A 17,540-nucleotide genomic window follows, 5' to 3' on the forward strand; every position below is an offset into this window, starting at 1 on the left:
AACTTTGTTTTAGTCTGCAAGTCTCCAGTCTGTGGAGCTGCTTTGGAGTGTAACATGAAGTAGGGGTTTACTAGGGCTTTCTTCCACAGGAAAAGCCACGGTCCCCCAGTATCTTGTGGAATGGCCCCTTTTCCTCCCGTCCTGCCCCGTGATGCCCAGCTCCAGCTGTAGCCGCATGCTCTCGTCTGTCCGTCTGCCTCACACGGGGCTGGACGTGCTGGCTGCTCTCCATGGAGAAGGTGGAGGGGCCGAGGCTTGGGGGGTGGCCCCGAGGACAAGGAGGGCTCGCACTGGCAGGCACGAGGGCGTGCACGGTGGGGGAAAGGAGCCCCCGACTCTGCATGGAGGAAGATGGGGCAGCTGGGAAGGTCAGTCTCCACGTGGGGCATGTCGGGGCCGTCACTCACGCCATCCACAACCTTGCACACCACAGAGTGCGAGTGCCAGGATGACCCACTTACCTTGGCAGTGCAGCGGGCAGGGGACCGGAAGCCTGTGTCCACGACAAGTGCGTACAGCTGATGGCCGGGAGGAGCATCTTCTTGCAGAAAAATGTAACCAGCTTTCTCCTTCTCCTGAAAATCTTCACGTCTGCTTTTAGTAACCAGAAGTGTGTAGAGCACCGTAAAAACGACAATCAAAATGCTGGGAAGCAGGTTCTCCGGGCGTCTGTAAATGAGAGGAGAGGAACAAGTGGTGAATTATAGAAATAAACATTCGGGCAAAGACTAACCAATGCCCCTCAACGCTGGCTCACATGCACGCACACTCGCATGCATGCACACCCACAAGCACACCCACACGCTCACACGCACGCACACCCACAAGCACACCCACATGCTCACACACACAGAGAAGCCCACGCTGGTCTCCACTGATACGTTTGTACATGCTTGTCTGTCTCGTAACTGCGAGGAGAAAGTAGACTCTTACTGGGGCAGGAGACCAAGCAGGGAAGGGTGGAGGGGGCTGCGAGGCCTCTGCCGTCCCCATGCTAGGACAGGTCTGAGTCCCTCAGGGAAAGGAGCCGCTGGAGGCCAACTCAGGCATAAGGACTCAGACAGAGACGCCTGGTGAGACACCAGCTTCTGCATCTGAAGCCCGTGCAGGGCAGCCTCTCAGGGCTTCTCTCCGAGGACCTTTCTTGGTGAAACGTGGTAGAACAGCCATCTTGCTGCTTATGTGAAGACTCAGGAGAACGATGTCCACAATGTGCTTCATGTGGGCGTATCAGACACTCCCTCCCTCTTGGAGACCCTGCCTACGTGCCCCGTCCCTCCCGCCCCACGTAGTCGGGCTGCCTGCTCCCCACTGCACCTGGCCCTCGCCTCCTGTTCCCGGCACTGGAGCTGGCCAGACCCCTCCAGACCCACAGAGTGGGGTCCACTGCGAGTCACTAGTGCCAGGACCCTGACCTGGAGTCTCACGGGACTCTGATGGGTTTCCGAGGGCAGGTGCTTCACAGGGACGCTGGTCCCCCAGAATGCACCTGTGTCTCCCTGACTCGAGGTACTGCCTTTTATCTGGGTGTCCCCAAGGCCTGTCCCCCCTCAAGTCATATCTGAAAGCACAGTTGAACAGCTGTCCTGAGTCCCACTCGCTGGACACCTGGTGGCCTCACTGTCCCCAGCACCTGTGGTGTCAGTGACCCTCTGGCTGGTCTACAAAACAATCAGCTTTTTGACAACTGATTCAGTAATACAGCATGGAAGGTTCCCCACTACATCAGCATGAGGGAGACCCAACGCTCTGCAGGAAATGCTGACCCTGCCACCGATACTCATTCCGCAAACCCCCACTCGTTGTCTGCTGTGGCTGAGCCCGGTCGGGGCTCCGTATGCATGACTGGGCAGCGGGCTCCTGCCCGCACAAGCTCACCCTCTACTCACCCACAGTTCAGAATCCAAATACACGTGTTCTGTGTAAAACACGTGCCACAGAAACAAGCTTGAGTTGAAATCCACTATCTAAACTGGGACACTTTTGGGGCGCCTGGCTGGCTCAGTAGAAGAGTGTGTGATTCTTGATCCTGGGGTCGTGGGTTAGAAAAAGCAGCTAAAAGGGGACTTTTGAAGAGGAAGAGGGAGCTATGAAAACGCACAAACCAGGAGGGCACACACCGTGTCCTCGCTGACGAGACTGCCCCAGTGAGTGCCCACCGACTAGGGTCCCGGTGAACCGAAGCCGAGCTGGATGGGACGTATGCTGTCTTTCTCGGGCTTTGTGTCTTCTGTCCATGGATGTAGGGATGGACAGACAGACAGAGAAGATTCCAAAACTCAAAACAGTAACAGGTGACATGGGTTTCACGCATCCGTGATCTAGAAAACGGAACTCACCTCTGCCACTTGGAAACGTCACTCATTGAAAAGGTGGCATTCAGGCTTCTTCTCGTCACAGACGCCGGCGCGAGGCGGTCATAGCTGGGAGGGAGGCACGGGTTAGGACGCCAAACGTGTGCCAAGAGCGGCGGCTACCGCGTCACGTATGCGGGTTAAAGGAGGGGCAGAAAGGCTGACGGGTTCTAGTCATTCTAACCTCACGGGACGGCTCAGTGTGCACACGGTGCACGGTCTGGGTCAGCCCAGAGCCCGGCAGGTGTAAGCCCAGCCCCGCTGTGGGCAGTCATGCGGCCACCAACCAGACACGGCACCACCGTCCACCCACGGGCGCGTTCCAACAGACGTCTACAGCCGTCGCCTCGGCGGGAGCACAAGAGCCCTGGAAAGCCAGACCCTGCTCTCCGAGAGGCTGCAGCCCGGAGGGAGCCGGGCCCGCAGACGGGGCGGGCACACGAACCAGGTACTGCGGCCGTTTTCACAGAGACTGGGGGCCAGGGAGGCCAGGCACCGGGCCCCACGCGGAAGAAAGTACAGTGAACTTCTAAAAGTCTCCAGTTTGTCCTCAACAGTACGTCTGTACCTGCAGCTCACTTTCTCCGGAGATATTCCTGGCTGTGGAGAGAAGCCTGTGGATTTCCACTCCCTCTCTTCCCAGAAGAGGCACCGCACCCACTGGAAACACACCGTGTAGTTCACTGCCTGTGCGAAATGTTTGTTTGGAGGGCTTCTGTCGTAGTCAGCGTCCAGTAAGGATAAATATCCCAAGTGGGTGTCTAAAGAGGGAAAAACAAACACACCTGAAATTTGCAGAAAGACGTAATGTATTCCCAGGGGGCCAGAGCAGTGGGCAGCAGGGCAGGGGGCAGGGCTGGCAGAGGAGAGGCTGGTGGGGTAAGGGAGAGGCCCTCTGGCACTGCCTCTCCCAGGGCACAGAAACTGCGAGGCAAATGGGTCCAGGCAGGCCCCCCACTGCCGATTTTCATGGGGGCTGGCAGAGTGTGAGATATGTTTGCTTACATGCCAGCACCCTCTGGACACCCTGAACGGGCCACCCCCTGGCCAGGAGACACAGGACCCCGGAGGCAGCTCCCCCAGCTCCACACAGCCCCTTCCTGCTTCTCCTTGGCCTGTCAGCCGGCTGCCGATCCTGGGTCTGTGTGGTCCCCATGAGGACAGCACAGTGACTGTGCATTGTTAGTCTATCACTTGGGAGTAACTTTTTATGTTTAGAAGGAAAAATATTTGACATTCCATTTATTTAAAAATTTTTCCCTAAGAGAATGCAGGCTGGTGCAGCCACTCTGGAAAACAGTGTGGAGATTCCTCAAAAAACTGAAAATAGAGCTACCCTATGACCCAGCAATTGCACTACTGGGTATTTACCCTAAAAAACGTAGTGATCCAAAGGGGCACGTGCACCCGAATGTTTATAGCAGCAATGTCCACAATCGCCAAACTATGGAAAGAACCTAGATGTCCATCTACAGACGAATGGATAAAGAAGATGTGGTATATATACACAATGGAATACTATGCAGCCATCAAAAGAAATGAAATCTTGCCATTTGCGACGACGTGGATGGAACTAGAGGGTATCATGCTTAGCGAAATAAGTCAATCAGAGAAAGACAACTATAATATGATCTCCCTGATATGAGGGAGAGGAGATGCAACATGGGGGGTTAAGGGGGTAGGAGAAGAGTAAATGAAGCAAGATGGGATCGGGAGGGAGACAAACCATAAAAGATTCAATCTCAAAAAACAGACTGAGGGTTGCTGGGGGGAGTGGGGACGGGAGAGGGGGGGGTGGGGTTATGGACATTGGGGAGGGTGTGTGCTATGGTGAGTGCTGTGAAATGTGTAAACCTGGTGAGTCACAGACCTGTACCTCTGGGGATAAAAACACATTATATGTTTATTAAAAAATTTTAAAAAATTGTCCCTAAGACTTTTTTTTAAAGATTTTTAAAAAGATGTATTTATTTATTTGAGAGAGAGTGGGGGGAGGGGTAGAAGGAGAGGAAGAGAAAATCTCCAGCAGACTCCGTGCTGGGCACAGAGCCCGACGTGGGGCTTGATCCCATGACCCTGAGATCATCACCTGGGGCAAAACCAAGACTTGGACACTCAACTGACCGAGACACCCAGACGCCCCTTGCCCCTAAGACTTTTTATTAAGCGATGTTGGGACAAGTAGCTACTAACCAGCTTGTAAAAATAGGAAATCAGATCTGCATCTCATACCCTCTACAGCACCATCAATCAGAGACCTAAACGCAAGCTCACGGGCCGTGCAGACACAAAAAGAAATCATAGATGTGAATGATCTTCTCTCATAACCAGGCATAGGAATGAATTTCTAACAAGCACTCACTCACAACCTAAGGGTAATTTTTAAAAAGTTCATAAACATTATTTTTTTAAAAAAGCTTTTGCAAAGCAAAACAGCTCAATAAAAACGAAGTTGGAAACTGTAGGAGTCAAGAAAAAATAAACTCAAGAAAGAAATGGATATATATGGACCGCTCACAAAAAAAAAAAAAAGGAGGTAAGGCCTTTAAGTGTATGAAGAAATGCTCATATCACAACATATATTGCATATTAAAACTACCATTTCTCAAGTAACCATCTGGCAAAATTCAAAATCTTGAAAACATAGTCAGTTGGCGAAGCTGTGGGGAAACAGGCCCTGTGTTCATACTGGGGGAGCTGGGCATGGAATTTGGCCACATTTACGGAAACTGCACACACGTGTGTCTTTCGATCCTGGAACACCGCATCTAGACTCTTCTCATGTCCCTGAGTAGCTACACTTTTTAGCCTTTTTAATAAGGCTTAGACATCTGAACAACAGAAATGCCTCACATATTTTTTTTTAAAAATTAGATAAAAACAAAAGGAGATCATGGGTGCCTGGCTGGCTCAGGGGTTTGGGCACGCGACTCTGGATCTTTGGGTTGTGAGTTCGAGCACCATATTGGGGGTAGAGACCACTTAAAAACAAACAAACAAAAATCTTGAAAACAAGCAAACAAGCAGAAAAAGCAAATGGAGAACAGTGACCCTTCATGTTAAACATATTTAGAAAAAAACCAATAAACCCAATGGTCCATAAAACTGACAGCGGAAGTCCACACCGAAAAGAACTAACCCAAGCAGTTTTGACCTCGTACTCTTGGGATGACGTATCCTAAGAATGTAAAGTAAAACCTGACAGAAACAAATGAGTGGTTAAGCATCTGCCTTCAGCTCAGGTCATAATCCTGGGGTCGTGGGATCGAGCCCCACATCGGGCTCCCTGCTCAATAGAGACTCGGCTTGAAGATTCTCTCTCCCTCTGCCTCTCTCCCTGCTGGTGCTCTCTCGAACTCTCTCCTCAACAAATAAATAAATAACCCCCCCCCCCCGATTTTATTTATTTATTTGACAGACAAAGATCACAAGCAGGCAGAGAGGCAGGCAGAGAGATGGGGGGAAGCAGGCTCCCTGATGAGCAGAGAGCCGGATGCGGGGCTCCATCCCAGGACCCTGGGATCATGACCTGAGCTGAAGGCAGAGGCTTAACCAACTGAGCCACCCAGGCGCCCCTAAATAAAATCTTTTAAAAGAAATAAACTGCCACTGAGAATCTGAGTTTGATTTGTCCATTTTGAAAAGAAAGGAAGGGCTCAGCAGGACGGGTTCTCAGAGGAAGCATCACATCCCGTACGAATGTGGAGAGAGGGGACAGGTGCATGAGCCAGGAGCCGTCCCCGTGCAAGGACCACAGCCCGCAGAATCAGCCGGAGCTGCGTGTTGATGCTACTGGGATCCCCGCCCCGAAGCACACTACCTGTTTGTTGCCTTCGGGGGAGAACAGAGACCCTGGTGTGGGCTGCGGGAAGGCCCTGGAGTCACAGCTGCTGACCCCAGGCAGCGGAGCGGCCAACAGGAGGGGCAGACACAGGTGTCAGAGGAGCGGTCAGCAGAGACCTCGGGTCAGCAGAGACCTTTGGGGAAGGTGCCCCAAATAGGCCAAAGTGGAACGCTGAAGGCCAGCGGGGCAGGGGGGGTTGGACGTGAGGAAGGGAGGCAATGCAGGATAGCAGCAGGACCGTGGGGAGCCGCCGGGAAGGTGCCGGTGCGGAGACGACCGTGGTCAGGCTGTGCCGAGACGGGTCCACCTGCTCGGACGTGGCTTCCTGTCTCCACCACAAGTGAGGAAAGTCACTGCTATCCGTGCCCACCTTCTTACAGCGCATGTCATCACGCGAACAACTACAAATTGTGGCACCAGGCACGCCTGGGCGGTGAGGTCGGCTGAGCGTCTGACTCTTGGTCCCGGCCAGGGTCGTGATCGGCTCAGGTCGTGGGATCGAGCCCCACTTCAGTCTCTGCTCTTGGTGTGGAGTCTGACTTGGAGCCTTTCTCCCTCCCGCTATGCCCCTCCCTGCTCTCTCTCTCTTTCCAATAAATAAGTGAAATCGTAACAAAATAAAAACAAATGTAAACATTATGGGGCCTTGCCCACTGACCTCTCAGAGGACCAGCAGGTACATACAGGTGCACCGTCTGCTGGTCCCAGACGTAGACTTTCTTCATGAGGAAGTCAGAAGGAGTCGGCTGCTCGGAGAACCTGGGACGGTAAAACAAAGCAACAGTGTCTAGTCCTCTTAGTTGTTTCCGCCCAAAGACCTCAGTCATAGGGTTTTGAGCAAACATCCTTCTGGTGACAAGGACACAGGCTGGGACCCATGGCATCAGTGGGCTTTCGACAAGGGCCACATGACACTGTCACTCCTCACTCATCACGGACTAGGAACTTCAGGACGGAGCAGGAATGGTCACCACGCAGCCTGCGGGAACAACACCGCGTGGCCCCATGTGCTTGGGAAGGCGGCCGCTAAGGCAGACGCCCCCACTGGTCAGAGTGACCCACTCGCGGTACATGCGAGCGGCCAGAATGGGCAGGTGGCGGACCGTGAGAGCAGCGTAGTCCCTGCGAACCTGGTCGGGACCAACTGACCTTTGTCTGCGTGACTTAAAGAATGAAGGGAAAATCCAATGGAGAAAAGACATTTGCTCCAGAGAAGGGTTCGGCTCATGCGGCAGGAGGAGGGTGTAGCCAACAGTACAGGGAGACACAGTGCACACGGTGCAGACGTCCCCCTGCAGAAGGCCACCTGGCTGGGGGCCACCTGAGCCGGGCAGTGGGACAGAGGGAAGCATTGTCAGGTGGCCCAAGGGGAGGAGAGAGGCTCCGACAGAACCCAGGCTGGTCCAGACGGACCACGAAGCTCAGAGCCAGTGGCCTCCACGGGCACTGTCAGCGCAGGATTCCCAAAACCTAACCACGTGGGCATTCACTTAGTGCGCCCTCGTGATCTGTTCATGAAACGGGCCTGCACAAGCCTCACAAACTCAACATCGCTGAGAGAGAGGGTTCGTTTACGGAGTCCCCTCCGACACATCAGTCTGAACACATCTTTTTCTTAAAATAAATAATAGGATTCAGACCCAGGTCTACACTGGAGGAGGACTGGATTCTGAGTGAGGCTCCCTGTGTTATCACTGACACGCCCGTGTTTCTTACTCTGACAAGCTTCCTAGACAGGAATCCAATCTCAGGGAAATAAAGCAGGTGACTATGTCTCGTAATTTCATCAGACCATGAACCTCAGGACTGTGTGGACAGTGCATTTCACTCCCTGGTTTTCACGAGATGCTCACAATTATCATGAATCATGTTGTCGTTCTTGTTGCCATCCGGCTCCCCTGGTGGCGATCCCCCCACAACACACCTTACCAGCAGCATGACTGGGAAAGCTCTCGAGACGGGCCTAGAAAATTCTATCCTTATGTGCAGAGATTCCTGGGCGTTTGCGGAACGCCCGACGATCTGATGAACATTCACTCTATCCCGGAACAGCACAAACGTCGTCTTATTCCTGTTATCCTGTCCCCAAATGGAAAGCAAGGTCAGCGAAGGCAGGAAAAGCCAGCTGGCACAGCCCACGTGAACTCAAGAAGGCCTGGAAGGACCCCTCACCGGGTCATCGTCCTCCCCGAACTCCACGGTCACGGGCTCCCGTAGCCGCCATCTGCGGATGGGTTTCCTGCTGGAGCAGCTAAACAGGGACGGGGCGATCACCCGGCCAATCTGCGGAGACGAGAGCACTGAGGAGCAGGGGGTGAGCAGTGACGCCCCTCCTGTGTCCTGCTGGGCACCCAATGGAAAAGGCAGCGCGGAAAAAACGTGGCTCCTTTAGCTGGTCAGGATGGCAGGATTGGAGGACGCCGTGCTGCTCTTGGATGGTTACTCTCACTACCTTGATAATTTTTAGCCCCTAACACAGTTTTTTTTTAATGGGGGGGGGGGCAGAAGAAGAGAAGGAATCTCGAGCAGACTCCCCGCTGAGTATGGAGCCGAGCCCATGACCCTAAGATCATGACCTCGGCCTAAATCAGGAATCAGATGATTAACAAAGGCCACCCAGGTGCCCCGGGAGTCTTGCTGTTTCCTGGGAAGCTCACAGAAAGAAAGAGTAGCAGATTGTAGACTGAGGGGACAGAAAGGTATAGAGAACACGCTGGCTCAGAGAACCACCTGGGGACACCATGTCTGAAACTGTCTCTGTGCTCTGGCTACGTACGCAGCACACGGCACACGTTCTTCATTTTTCACATAAAATCTTCGAAAGGCACTCAAATTCCCCAGCTGATGTCATTTTAATCGGCTACATATGGATGACCGTAAATCATTTAAATCCCCAGTGGGCTGTGTCCCTGTTGAACATTCAGGTACGGCTCTATCTGGGTTATCATGAATCCTGCTGTCTTGAATAAATAAAGCTACACACCTCACTTTGAGTAACTCTCTTCTCGCCTCCCCTGAAGGGTCCTGCAAGGGCAGCGGCCGTCCAGCATCCGAAGCATCTCGGGAGCACTGCTCGGGGAGCACACACCCCGGACGCCTACTCGTGGCCTCCACACAGGCCCCTCTCTTTAAACACCTGCACTGCCACATGCTAAAAAAATCATTTTCATTTGTATTTCCTTACTGCCCATTAGTCTGAATGGTTTTCTTACGCTGGCTAACCATTTCTATTTCCCTACAAAATAATAAAAGGTCAATGCTTTGGAAGACAAGCGTTTGTCACCTAAAGCTGTCCACATTAATTGGCGCCTTCATCCGTCAGACATTATCGGGCCCTGGAGCCAGGCTGGGGGTGTGGAACACATAGAAAACACGGGGCTCTGCCCCCTGCCCCAGCTCCCTGCCATTCCAAGGGTCCTTCAGATGGTTTCTTTTTCTTTGATTTTTAAAAAGATTTTATTTATTTATTTGACAGAGAGAAAGCACATGCAGGAGGAGAAGCAGAGGGAGGAGAAGCAGACTCCCCACTGAGCGGGAAGCAGGATGTGGGGCTTGATCCCAGGACCCTGTGGTCATGGCCTGAGCTGAACGCAGAGGTTTAACTGACTGAGCCACCCAAATACCCACCACCCTGGTCCCTTCTTCGTCATTAAAGCATCACCACTACACGTTGGTCATTGGTCATTGGCCACCACTGGCCATATTGTACCTGACCAGGAGCTGGGCGCCCTGGAAACGGATTCTCCTTGAAGAGCACGAGCTGGCTGACGTAGCACAGGCCCTGTGCTGTCGCCCCTGCAGGACTCTGTCCAGCCAGGTCTGCAGGTAAATGCACCCGGACGGAGCCCAGGCTCTGCATACAGCTCTGCAGGTCGCGATGGAGGAGCGTGCGGAACTCCATCCAGCCGGTGCTGACGTGGAGGTGGTGCTCTTTGCTCGCAGAGAGGCCATCCTGAAACGGAGACAGAGAGCCAAACATTCACAGTGCATAACGAGTGCGTTGTCTGGCATCCGGAGCCAGAGCCGAGGAAGCAAATAGTGGGAAAGGCGGCCCGTCTCGGTGTGGTTGGGATTCACTGGCCCCAGCAAACATTTTGGTATAAAGATATAAATGCCCAATAGCAATAAAACACAAACCGTTTTCTTCGGTTTTGACTCATTGTCCTGTGATCTTACTCGCTTTGCGACAGGTGTGATACTTCTGTTCTAGTTCTCGGGGCTCCTCAGCGCATCCGGAAGGAGGCTGAGCACCCCGCGCACTTGGCAGGGGCCGAAGCCCCGCGCCGTAGGGGTCACCGAAGGCAGGCGGTAGGTGTGAGCGCGCACACGCATCGTTGCTAATCACGCTTGCTATGACCAGATTCAGACAGCGCGTTGATTTCCTCATTGCCCAAAAGTAAGGTAAACCAGTAGGGCTGGGCAGGAGGGAGGATAAATGGGTAGAATAGGAGATAGAAGACTGCCTGTTAACTTACTGCTTCTTAAAAGTGGCCATTTCTTATGGGGGAAAAATCCCAGTAAATCCCAATTTCCCATAGTCAGTGCTGCGGAAATAAACTTTGTTGGGTTTCTCTGCAGTCAGGTGTCAGAGGGTTGCTTTCTACCCTGGTGCATGTTAGGAATCCTTTGCATAATTTCACTTAGCTCCTCGCGAAGCAGAAAGTGTGCTAAGAAACGCCGCTTCTAAGCCTGGCGCCGCCCCAGACATCCCAGAAGGAAATGTCCCCAAACGCGGAAGCATGGAGCAGAGGCAACAGCTCATGGGAACACTTGCAGTTCAACCCCCAGATTTTCAACGACCGCACGGCCGCCCAGAACAATCACCACAGTACTTCTGGAACCAATTCCATTTTTGGTTTCTAGAAGCAGGTACCGGAGGGGATGGTCATCGCCTGTGGCGAGAAAGTCGGGCTTACCAACAAGAGATCCGAGATGACCTCGATCCCCTCTTCTTGCAGGAAGCCCGCGGCCCTCGGTTTCTGCCGGTCACATGCTTCCAAGACCTCAGACACGAGCAGGATGAGCTCACGCACCGGGCCCTCATCCACCGCGAGCTTCCCCAGCAGCAGGCCCTGAGCCCGGAGTGCCCGGGTGGCTTTGAGGATAACACCTGCACTCGTAAGACTTAACTGCGGGAAAAGGGAAGGTGGAGGGAGAGTCTCCTCATACCTGCGTCTTCCATCGCTGCTGGAAATGAGAGAAACGGCACCAGGACTCGAGAGGGTGGGCTTCAAGCCCAGATTTGGTGTCTAGCGGATTCTTGGCCAATGGCATTGGTGCCGATTTCTTCTCTGGTCTTCAGTCTCCTGACCCATGAAACGACCACAGCATATAAAGGTCTCTACCGGCCGTTTATGCTAAGACGCTACTTGGTTGAAGCCAACGACCGCTTCACAAACCCTTCTTGAAATGGGCCCCGCCGCCTCCTACAGGTGTCTGGAGCACACAGACCCTCTTATGGTTCCCAAAGAACCAAGGCTTCTCCCTGCAATGCTCTTACCCTGTGTCTGCTGGCAAAATCCTACAGCACTCTTTCCCTAAACCCTGAGCAGGTACCATTTTCAGACACACACAGAAGCAGAGAGAAAGATACAGTGCTGTGACGACCCCCTCCCAGCTGGGACCATTACTCATCACAATAGGTGTTCTAGCCCTCCTTGGACTCCTGGGTTTGTTTTTAAGATTTATTTATTTGTTTATTTGCGAAAGGGAGAGCGTGCCAGCAGGAGGGCAGAGGCAGAGGGAGAATCTTAAGCATGTTCCACGCTCAGCATGGAGCCCAAGGCGGGGCTCGATCTCACGACCTCGAGATCATGACCTGAGCTGAAATCAAGAGTCAGAGGCTTCTCCGACAATGCCCACGAGGCCACGGTCACCTCGAACAAGATGACTCATGAGTCTTCCCACTTATCTGTTAAAACCAATTTCAAACACCCACCAGGCAAAGCGCTCTGCACCAGCACCTTTCTGGAACACCCTGTCGTCCTCACTACAGGACCTGGCACGCTCACCGAAGCGTACGTGTTCCCACGTGTAGCTTTAGTCATCAGTGCCCGAAAGACAAGGGGCATGGAAATGGGGGGGCATCCAGGGGGATTTTAAACAAGTGACTGAGCTGGGGACCGTCCCGCAGAGAGGGAGAAATGGAAAAAGCAACAAAGAGCTCAAGAGCGGGAGCCAGAGATTTGAGAAGAAAACAGGTGGAAAAAACTATATGGAACTTATAAGACTGAACACCCAAAAAACAAATAATCCAGTTTAAAAATGGGCAGAAGAGAGTTGCCTGGCTGCCCCAGTCGGCCAAGTATCGAACTCTGGCTTCGGCTCAGCTCATGATCTCAGGGTTGTGAAATTGAGTTCCCCATTAGGCTCCAAGAAAACACAAACAGAAGTTTCTCCAAGGAGGACATCCAGGTGGCCGACAGACACATGGGAGGAAGCTGCACATCGGTCATCATCAGGGAAATGCAAATCACAGCCACAGTGGGACACCACCTCCCACCCGTCCGAGTGGCTGAAATTAACAATCAGGAAACAGCAGGTGTTGGCGAGGATGTGGAGAAAGGGGAGCCCCTGTGCACTGCTGGTGGGAATGCAAGCTGGCGCGGCCGCTCTGGAAAATGGTATGGAGGATCCTCGAAAAGTTACAAACGGAGCTACCCTACGACCCAGCAATCACACTATGAGGTATTTACCCAAAGATACAAAAATACCCGTTCAGTGGGGCACCTGCCCCTGCTGTTGATGGCAGCATTAGCAACAGAAGCCAAACCATGCAAACAGCCCAAGTGCCCGCCAACAGATGAGTGGATAAAGATGTGGAACATTCATGCAATGGAATATTACTCGGCCGTAAAAGGAATGAAGTCTTACCCTCCGCAATCACGCGGCTGGAACTAGAGACTATCGCACTGTATGATTTCACTCGTATGTGGAATTTAAGAAACAAAACAAACAAGCAAAGGGCCCAAAAAAGGAGAGAGAGAGAGAAACCAAGAAACAGACTCTTCAGTGCAGGGAACACACTGCTGGTCACCGGGGGGGGGGGCAGGGGGGGAAGCAGGTGACGGGAGGAGGGAGGGCACCTGCCGTGATGAGCACCGGGTGACGTAGGGAAGTTCTGAACCACTGCGTTGTACACCTGAGACTAATATTACGCTGTGTGCTAACTGGATGGAATCTAAATAAAAACTTGACAACAGAGAAGGTGTGAGCTGGAAAACCCCAGCACTTGGATTAAGAACAGAACGGTCCCCTTACCAGAAGCATTTAATGCATGGGTCATACTGTCAGGGCCTGTTTCTACTTTGGGTTTTCTAATGTATGTATAAGGGAAGAAGTTCCTCTCCAGTGATTTGGGATGGGCAATGCCATTTAAGGGTATTCTCAGAGCAAATCCCCTTTCTAATTTAAGTGTCAAACATAACCCTGCACTGTGGGTTCTTCGAGAACAGATCAAGGTCCTCCCAATTATGCAAAGGAAAAAAAAAAGGCAGGAAAATAGACTTGGAAAGACACAGCACTCACCTTATGAGGGAAGCGCAGGAGGTTCCTTAACAGGGAAATTGAATCATTCATTTCTTCCTGACCAGGAGAAACGAGCAAACACACAGGGGGGCAAAGTTAGTTACGAGTTCCGAGCTGCATCGTCCACAGTGCACTCTCAGACAGAGCGGCCCGGGCTTCTGAGCTAAGACACGGTGGAGGGACCGTCCCCCTCGACCTGCATTGCCTACTAGGGCCCCATGTCCTCTGGGCATTCACTGGCCTCCACCAGCCCAGCAGGAGTGTGACCAGAGTGTGCCTGCCAGCAGAGGGGAGGGGAGGGAGAAGGAGGACAGAGATCAGGGAAATTCTGGAAAAGGGTGAGAGGCCTCAGGGAGGGAGAAACACCATGGATAGGAGTATCAGGGTCACAGGGACACAAGGCGCACTGTGAGATGCAAGCGCTCTCTAGTGGCGAGGGGTGGGCAGGAGACAGAGACATGCAGTGGCAGTGACCGAGGACAGTGGCACTGAATACATGCCCACGTCCTTAGAAGCTGCCCGTCATCATACACTTTACTCTGCCGTTTCAGTGTTGGCAAGGTCAAGTCAGATGGGACTTGCATCGCTTGACTTAGAAAAACGAGCAGAACCATCTGTGTGACACTGATGCACATGGTCTCACTTCTACAAACCAACAGCATTTGTTTGTGAAAGTATGAGCAGACGAGAGAGGCCTCACTGTCTAGCCTTCTGGGTCCCATATCTTGACCGTGTTTCCTAAGCAAGGCGGCCTGCTGGTGAGCCAGGCAGTCAGGGGCCCTGCCATGCGGACGCCAGCCTGCGGGCTCTGAGCCCGCCCTGCTCCAGCCCGCACCTGATCTGCGAAAGGCAGCCTGCATGCGGAAGAAATCAGCATATCCTGTATTCGTGACCACTGGCCACATGAGGGACTTCTGTCCTCCGCAGCCCAACGAGTCAGGACCCTGGTCATCATGGTGATATAGTTCCTGATCTCTGTGTAGCTACCCATCAGCTGAAGGGTAGAGAGATGCTTCAGGCTGGAGTTATAGCTGAAAGAAATCCAAGAGTTACCAGGATTGCTCCAACACACGCCAAAGCTTTCTAGCCTGCCGACCAGTGGAGGAGGGGATTTTGCTATGGAAAGCTTCGTGGGTGGGTCGGGGCAGACAGGGGATGGTTCAGAGGACAGACCACCCATGTAAGAGGAACTCGGGAAAGACACAGTGAGGCAGAACATCAGAATTCCATAAAACCCCTGATCAGAACTGAGACGGGCAGAGTCACCCAGTGGAATGAAAGTGAGGGAGGACAGAGCTAGACCAGACACCACTGTGGCTACAGTGGGCTGGAGGTTTGCAAGGACCCAAACCCACAACCACAGCCCAGGGCACACTCAGACCGCACTTGTGCGCTATGTAATGATCACCGACCGCACACCTTGGCCACGTGGGGTTTATACCAGGAATGCAAGAGGAACTCCAGGAGGAAAATCAGTCAAGGTAATTACCACAGTAATGGACAACCCACATACTCATCTCAATAGATGTGGCAAAGCAGTGACAAAATCCATTTCCCTTTCATGATAGAAATACCTCAAACCTAGGAATATGAGGAAACATCTTCAACCTCAAGAAATACATGTATGGAGAAGCTACAGTTAACGTGACCCTCAATGGTGAAGCCAGACGGCTTCCGGCCTAGACTAGAAGCAAGACCAGGATACATGCACTTGGCTCTTCTAGTCACCATGGAGCTGGAAGAGTCTCACCAGAGCAGTTAAGCCGGGGGGGACGTCATCCAGACTGGAAAGGAAGGAGTAAAACTCCATCTGTAGAAGGCAGGCTCTTCCACACGAAGAACCCCGGAGAGCGCGCTAAGAAACTCTAGAACAAGTAAATGAGGTTGGCAAGGCTGTGGGATACAAGATCAATCACATAAACACCATTTGTGTATCTACGCACGAGCAGTAAGAATCCAAAGCCAGACTTTAAGCAAACAACTTGATTTACAATAGCACTAAAAAGAATAAAATGCTGATAATTAGACTTAACCAAAAAATTTAGTACCTGTACACTGGAAACTAGAAAACATGGCTGAAAAAAAATAAAGTCTAAATAAGGAAAAACGTTATCCAATGGTCATTAGATCCCGTATTCTCAAGATGACGATATTCTAGAGTGATCAACAGACTGAGTGCAGTCCCTCTCAAAACCCCACGGGGCTGTCTGCGGAATCAACAGATAATAACCAGGAGATCCAAAATAACCGTCTGGAGAAAGAAGAACAAAGTCAGTGGGCTCATGCTTCCCGATGCCAGAGTTTACCACGAAGTCACACTAATGAAGACAGTGTGATGCCGACATAAGTCACACACAGAAGAAGGGAGCAGAATTGAGGCCCACAGCGTTTATGGCCAACCGGCTCTTGACAAAGCGGCTAAGGCAATTGACCGGTGCTGGAAGTGCTGGACAGCTCCCTGTGGGACCCGACCTTGGAGCCTTACCTCACACCACACACACAGCAGCCCCAAGTGGGCCATAGAGCTCAGTGTGGGAACAACAACTGGAAATCTTCTACAAGAAAACACAGCAATAAAGCCTATGGCTACACCAAACAACAAAAGAGAACATTAGTATGTTGGATTTCATCAGAATTACTCACTTCTGTGCTTCAAAGGACACCACGTGGAAGAGAAGACACAAACCACCGACTGGGGAGAAATGTTTGCAAATCATGTCTCTGACCAGGAACATGCATTCACAATATGTGAAGAGCTCCTCCAGCTTAATCAGAAAGAGAAACCCAACTTTTAAACCAACGAGCTGAACAGACATTTCTCCAAGCCAGATGTGCAAGCCCATGAAAAGACGCTCTCCACTGCTAGCCATGAGGGAAACGCAAGTCTGGAGGGACAGCACGCAACTTTCAGCGACGCTGGGTGGCCAGAATGAAGAAGAGAGACAGTACGGTGCGGTGTAGACAGGGACAAAATGGAGGCTCGCAGGAAATGGGGCAGCCACTCTGGAAAGCAGTCTGCCTGTCTCCCCCACATGATACGCACGGGACGACCCTGTGAGCCAGCAGCTCTGTCCTTAGGTACATACCCCAAAACAATGAAAACACATGTCCACACGTCTGTTCCTAATAGCATTGTCCCTAATATTCTGAAGTGGAGACGCATCCCCCGTCTGCCAACCGAGGAAGGGACAAGCAGCTCGTGGCAGATGGGAGGGAACAGGGCTGTGACAGACCTCAAAGACACCACAGCTAGCGAGAGGGGGCCAGCACACAGGAGCACGGGCTGTGACCCTATCTGCATCCATGTCCAGCATCGGCCCATCTGTGGATGGGAGGTGGGCTATCGGACGTCTGAGGCTGTGGGGGAAGGAAGGTGACAGGTAACGAGCCCACAGGTTTAGGGGACAAAGGAGATGATCCCGCACTAGGGCTCAGGAAGCAGGGGCATGTCTGTGTAAGTGCCCTGAAACCGAGGGACCAATGGCACGGAGAGGGCAGCCCAGGACGCCCCGTGTTTGTAGGCCCCAGCGAACCTGCACACACCCTGCGCAGATCCGAGTTAGGATCGCGGAGCCCTGGCTGTTTCTTTTGCTCATCCTGAGAAGATGGGCCCCCGCCTGTGGCTGGCCTAGGGGAGACCCTGCTTCCGAGGAGACACAGGCATGCATGACAGTGTCTCCACGCAGCTTACTCACGCGTCCTCATCCAGGCAGAGATTCCCGTGGAAACGGGGCAGGACGGTCACTGTCACAGTGCATGGCAGTGCCCGGGAGCCCACGCCGTCTGTGATTGCGGTGGACACTGTGACTGGAGAG

The 17,540-nt window shown here is 52.6% G+C and overlaps 1 protein-coding gene across 1 annotated transcript in view; it reads right to left on the reverse strand.

Annotated features, from left to right (window-relative positions):
- Nucleotides 1-17,540, reverse strand: part of PKD1L1 (polycystin 1 like 1, transient receptor potential channel interacting) — an 84,066-nt gene that overhangs the window by 31,063 nt on the left and 35,463 nt on the right. Inside the window, exons 21-31 of the mRNA XM_047694726.1 lie at nt 17,421-17,532; nt 14,561-14,756; nt 13,726-13,782; nt 11,115-11,327; nt 9,908-10,150; nt 8,371-8,481; nt 8,123-8,277; nt 6,857-6,957; nt 2,923-3,115; nt 2,340-2,423; nt 462-669 (exon numbers count right to left, since the gene is read on the reverse strand). Of these exons, the coding sequence (XP_047550682.1) occupies nt 462-669; nt 2,340-2,423; nt 2,923-3,115; nt 6,857-6,957; nt 8,123-8,277; nt 8,371-8,481; nt 9,908-10,150; nt 11,115-11,327; nt 13,726-13,782; nt 14,561-14,756; nt 17,421-17,532 (1,673 nt within the window). The remainder of the gene's footprint in view (nt 1-461; nt 670-2,339; nt 2,424-2,922; nt 3,116-6,856; nt 6,958-8,122; nt 8,278-8,370; nt 8,482-9,907; nt 10,151-11,114; nt 11,328-13,725; nt 13,783-14,560; nt 14,757-17,420; nt 17,533-17,540) is intronic.

This window comes from Lutra lutra, chromosome 11 (assembly GCF_902655055.1).
Source record: "Lutra lutra chromosome 11, mLutLut1.2, whole genome shotgun sequence".
Lineage (NCBI taxonomy): Eukaryota > Metazoa > Chordata > Mammalia > Carnivora > Mustelidae > Lutra > Lutra lutra.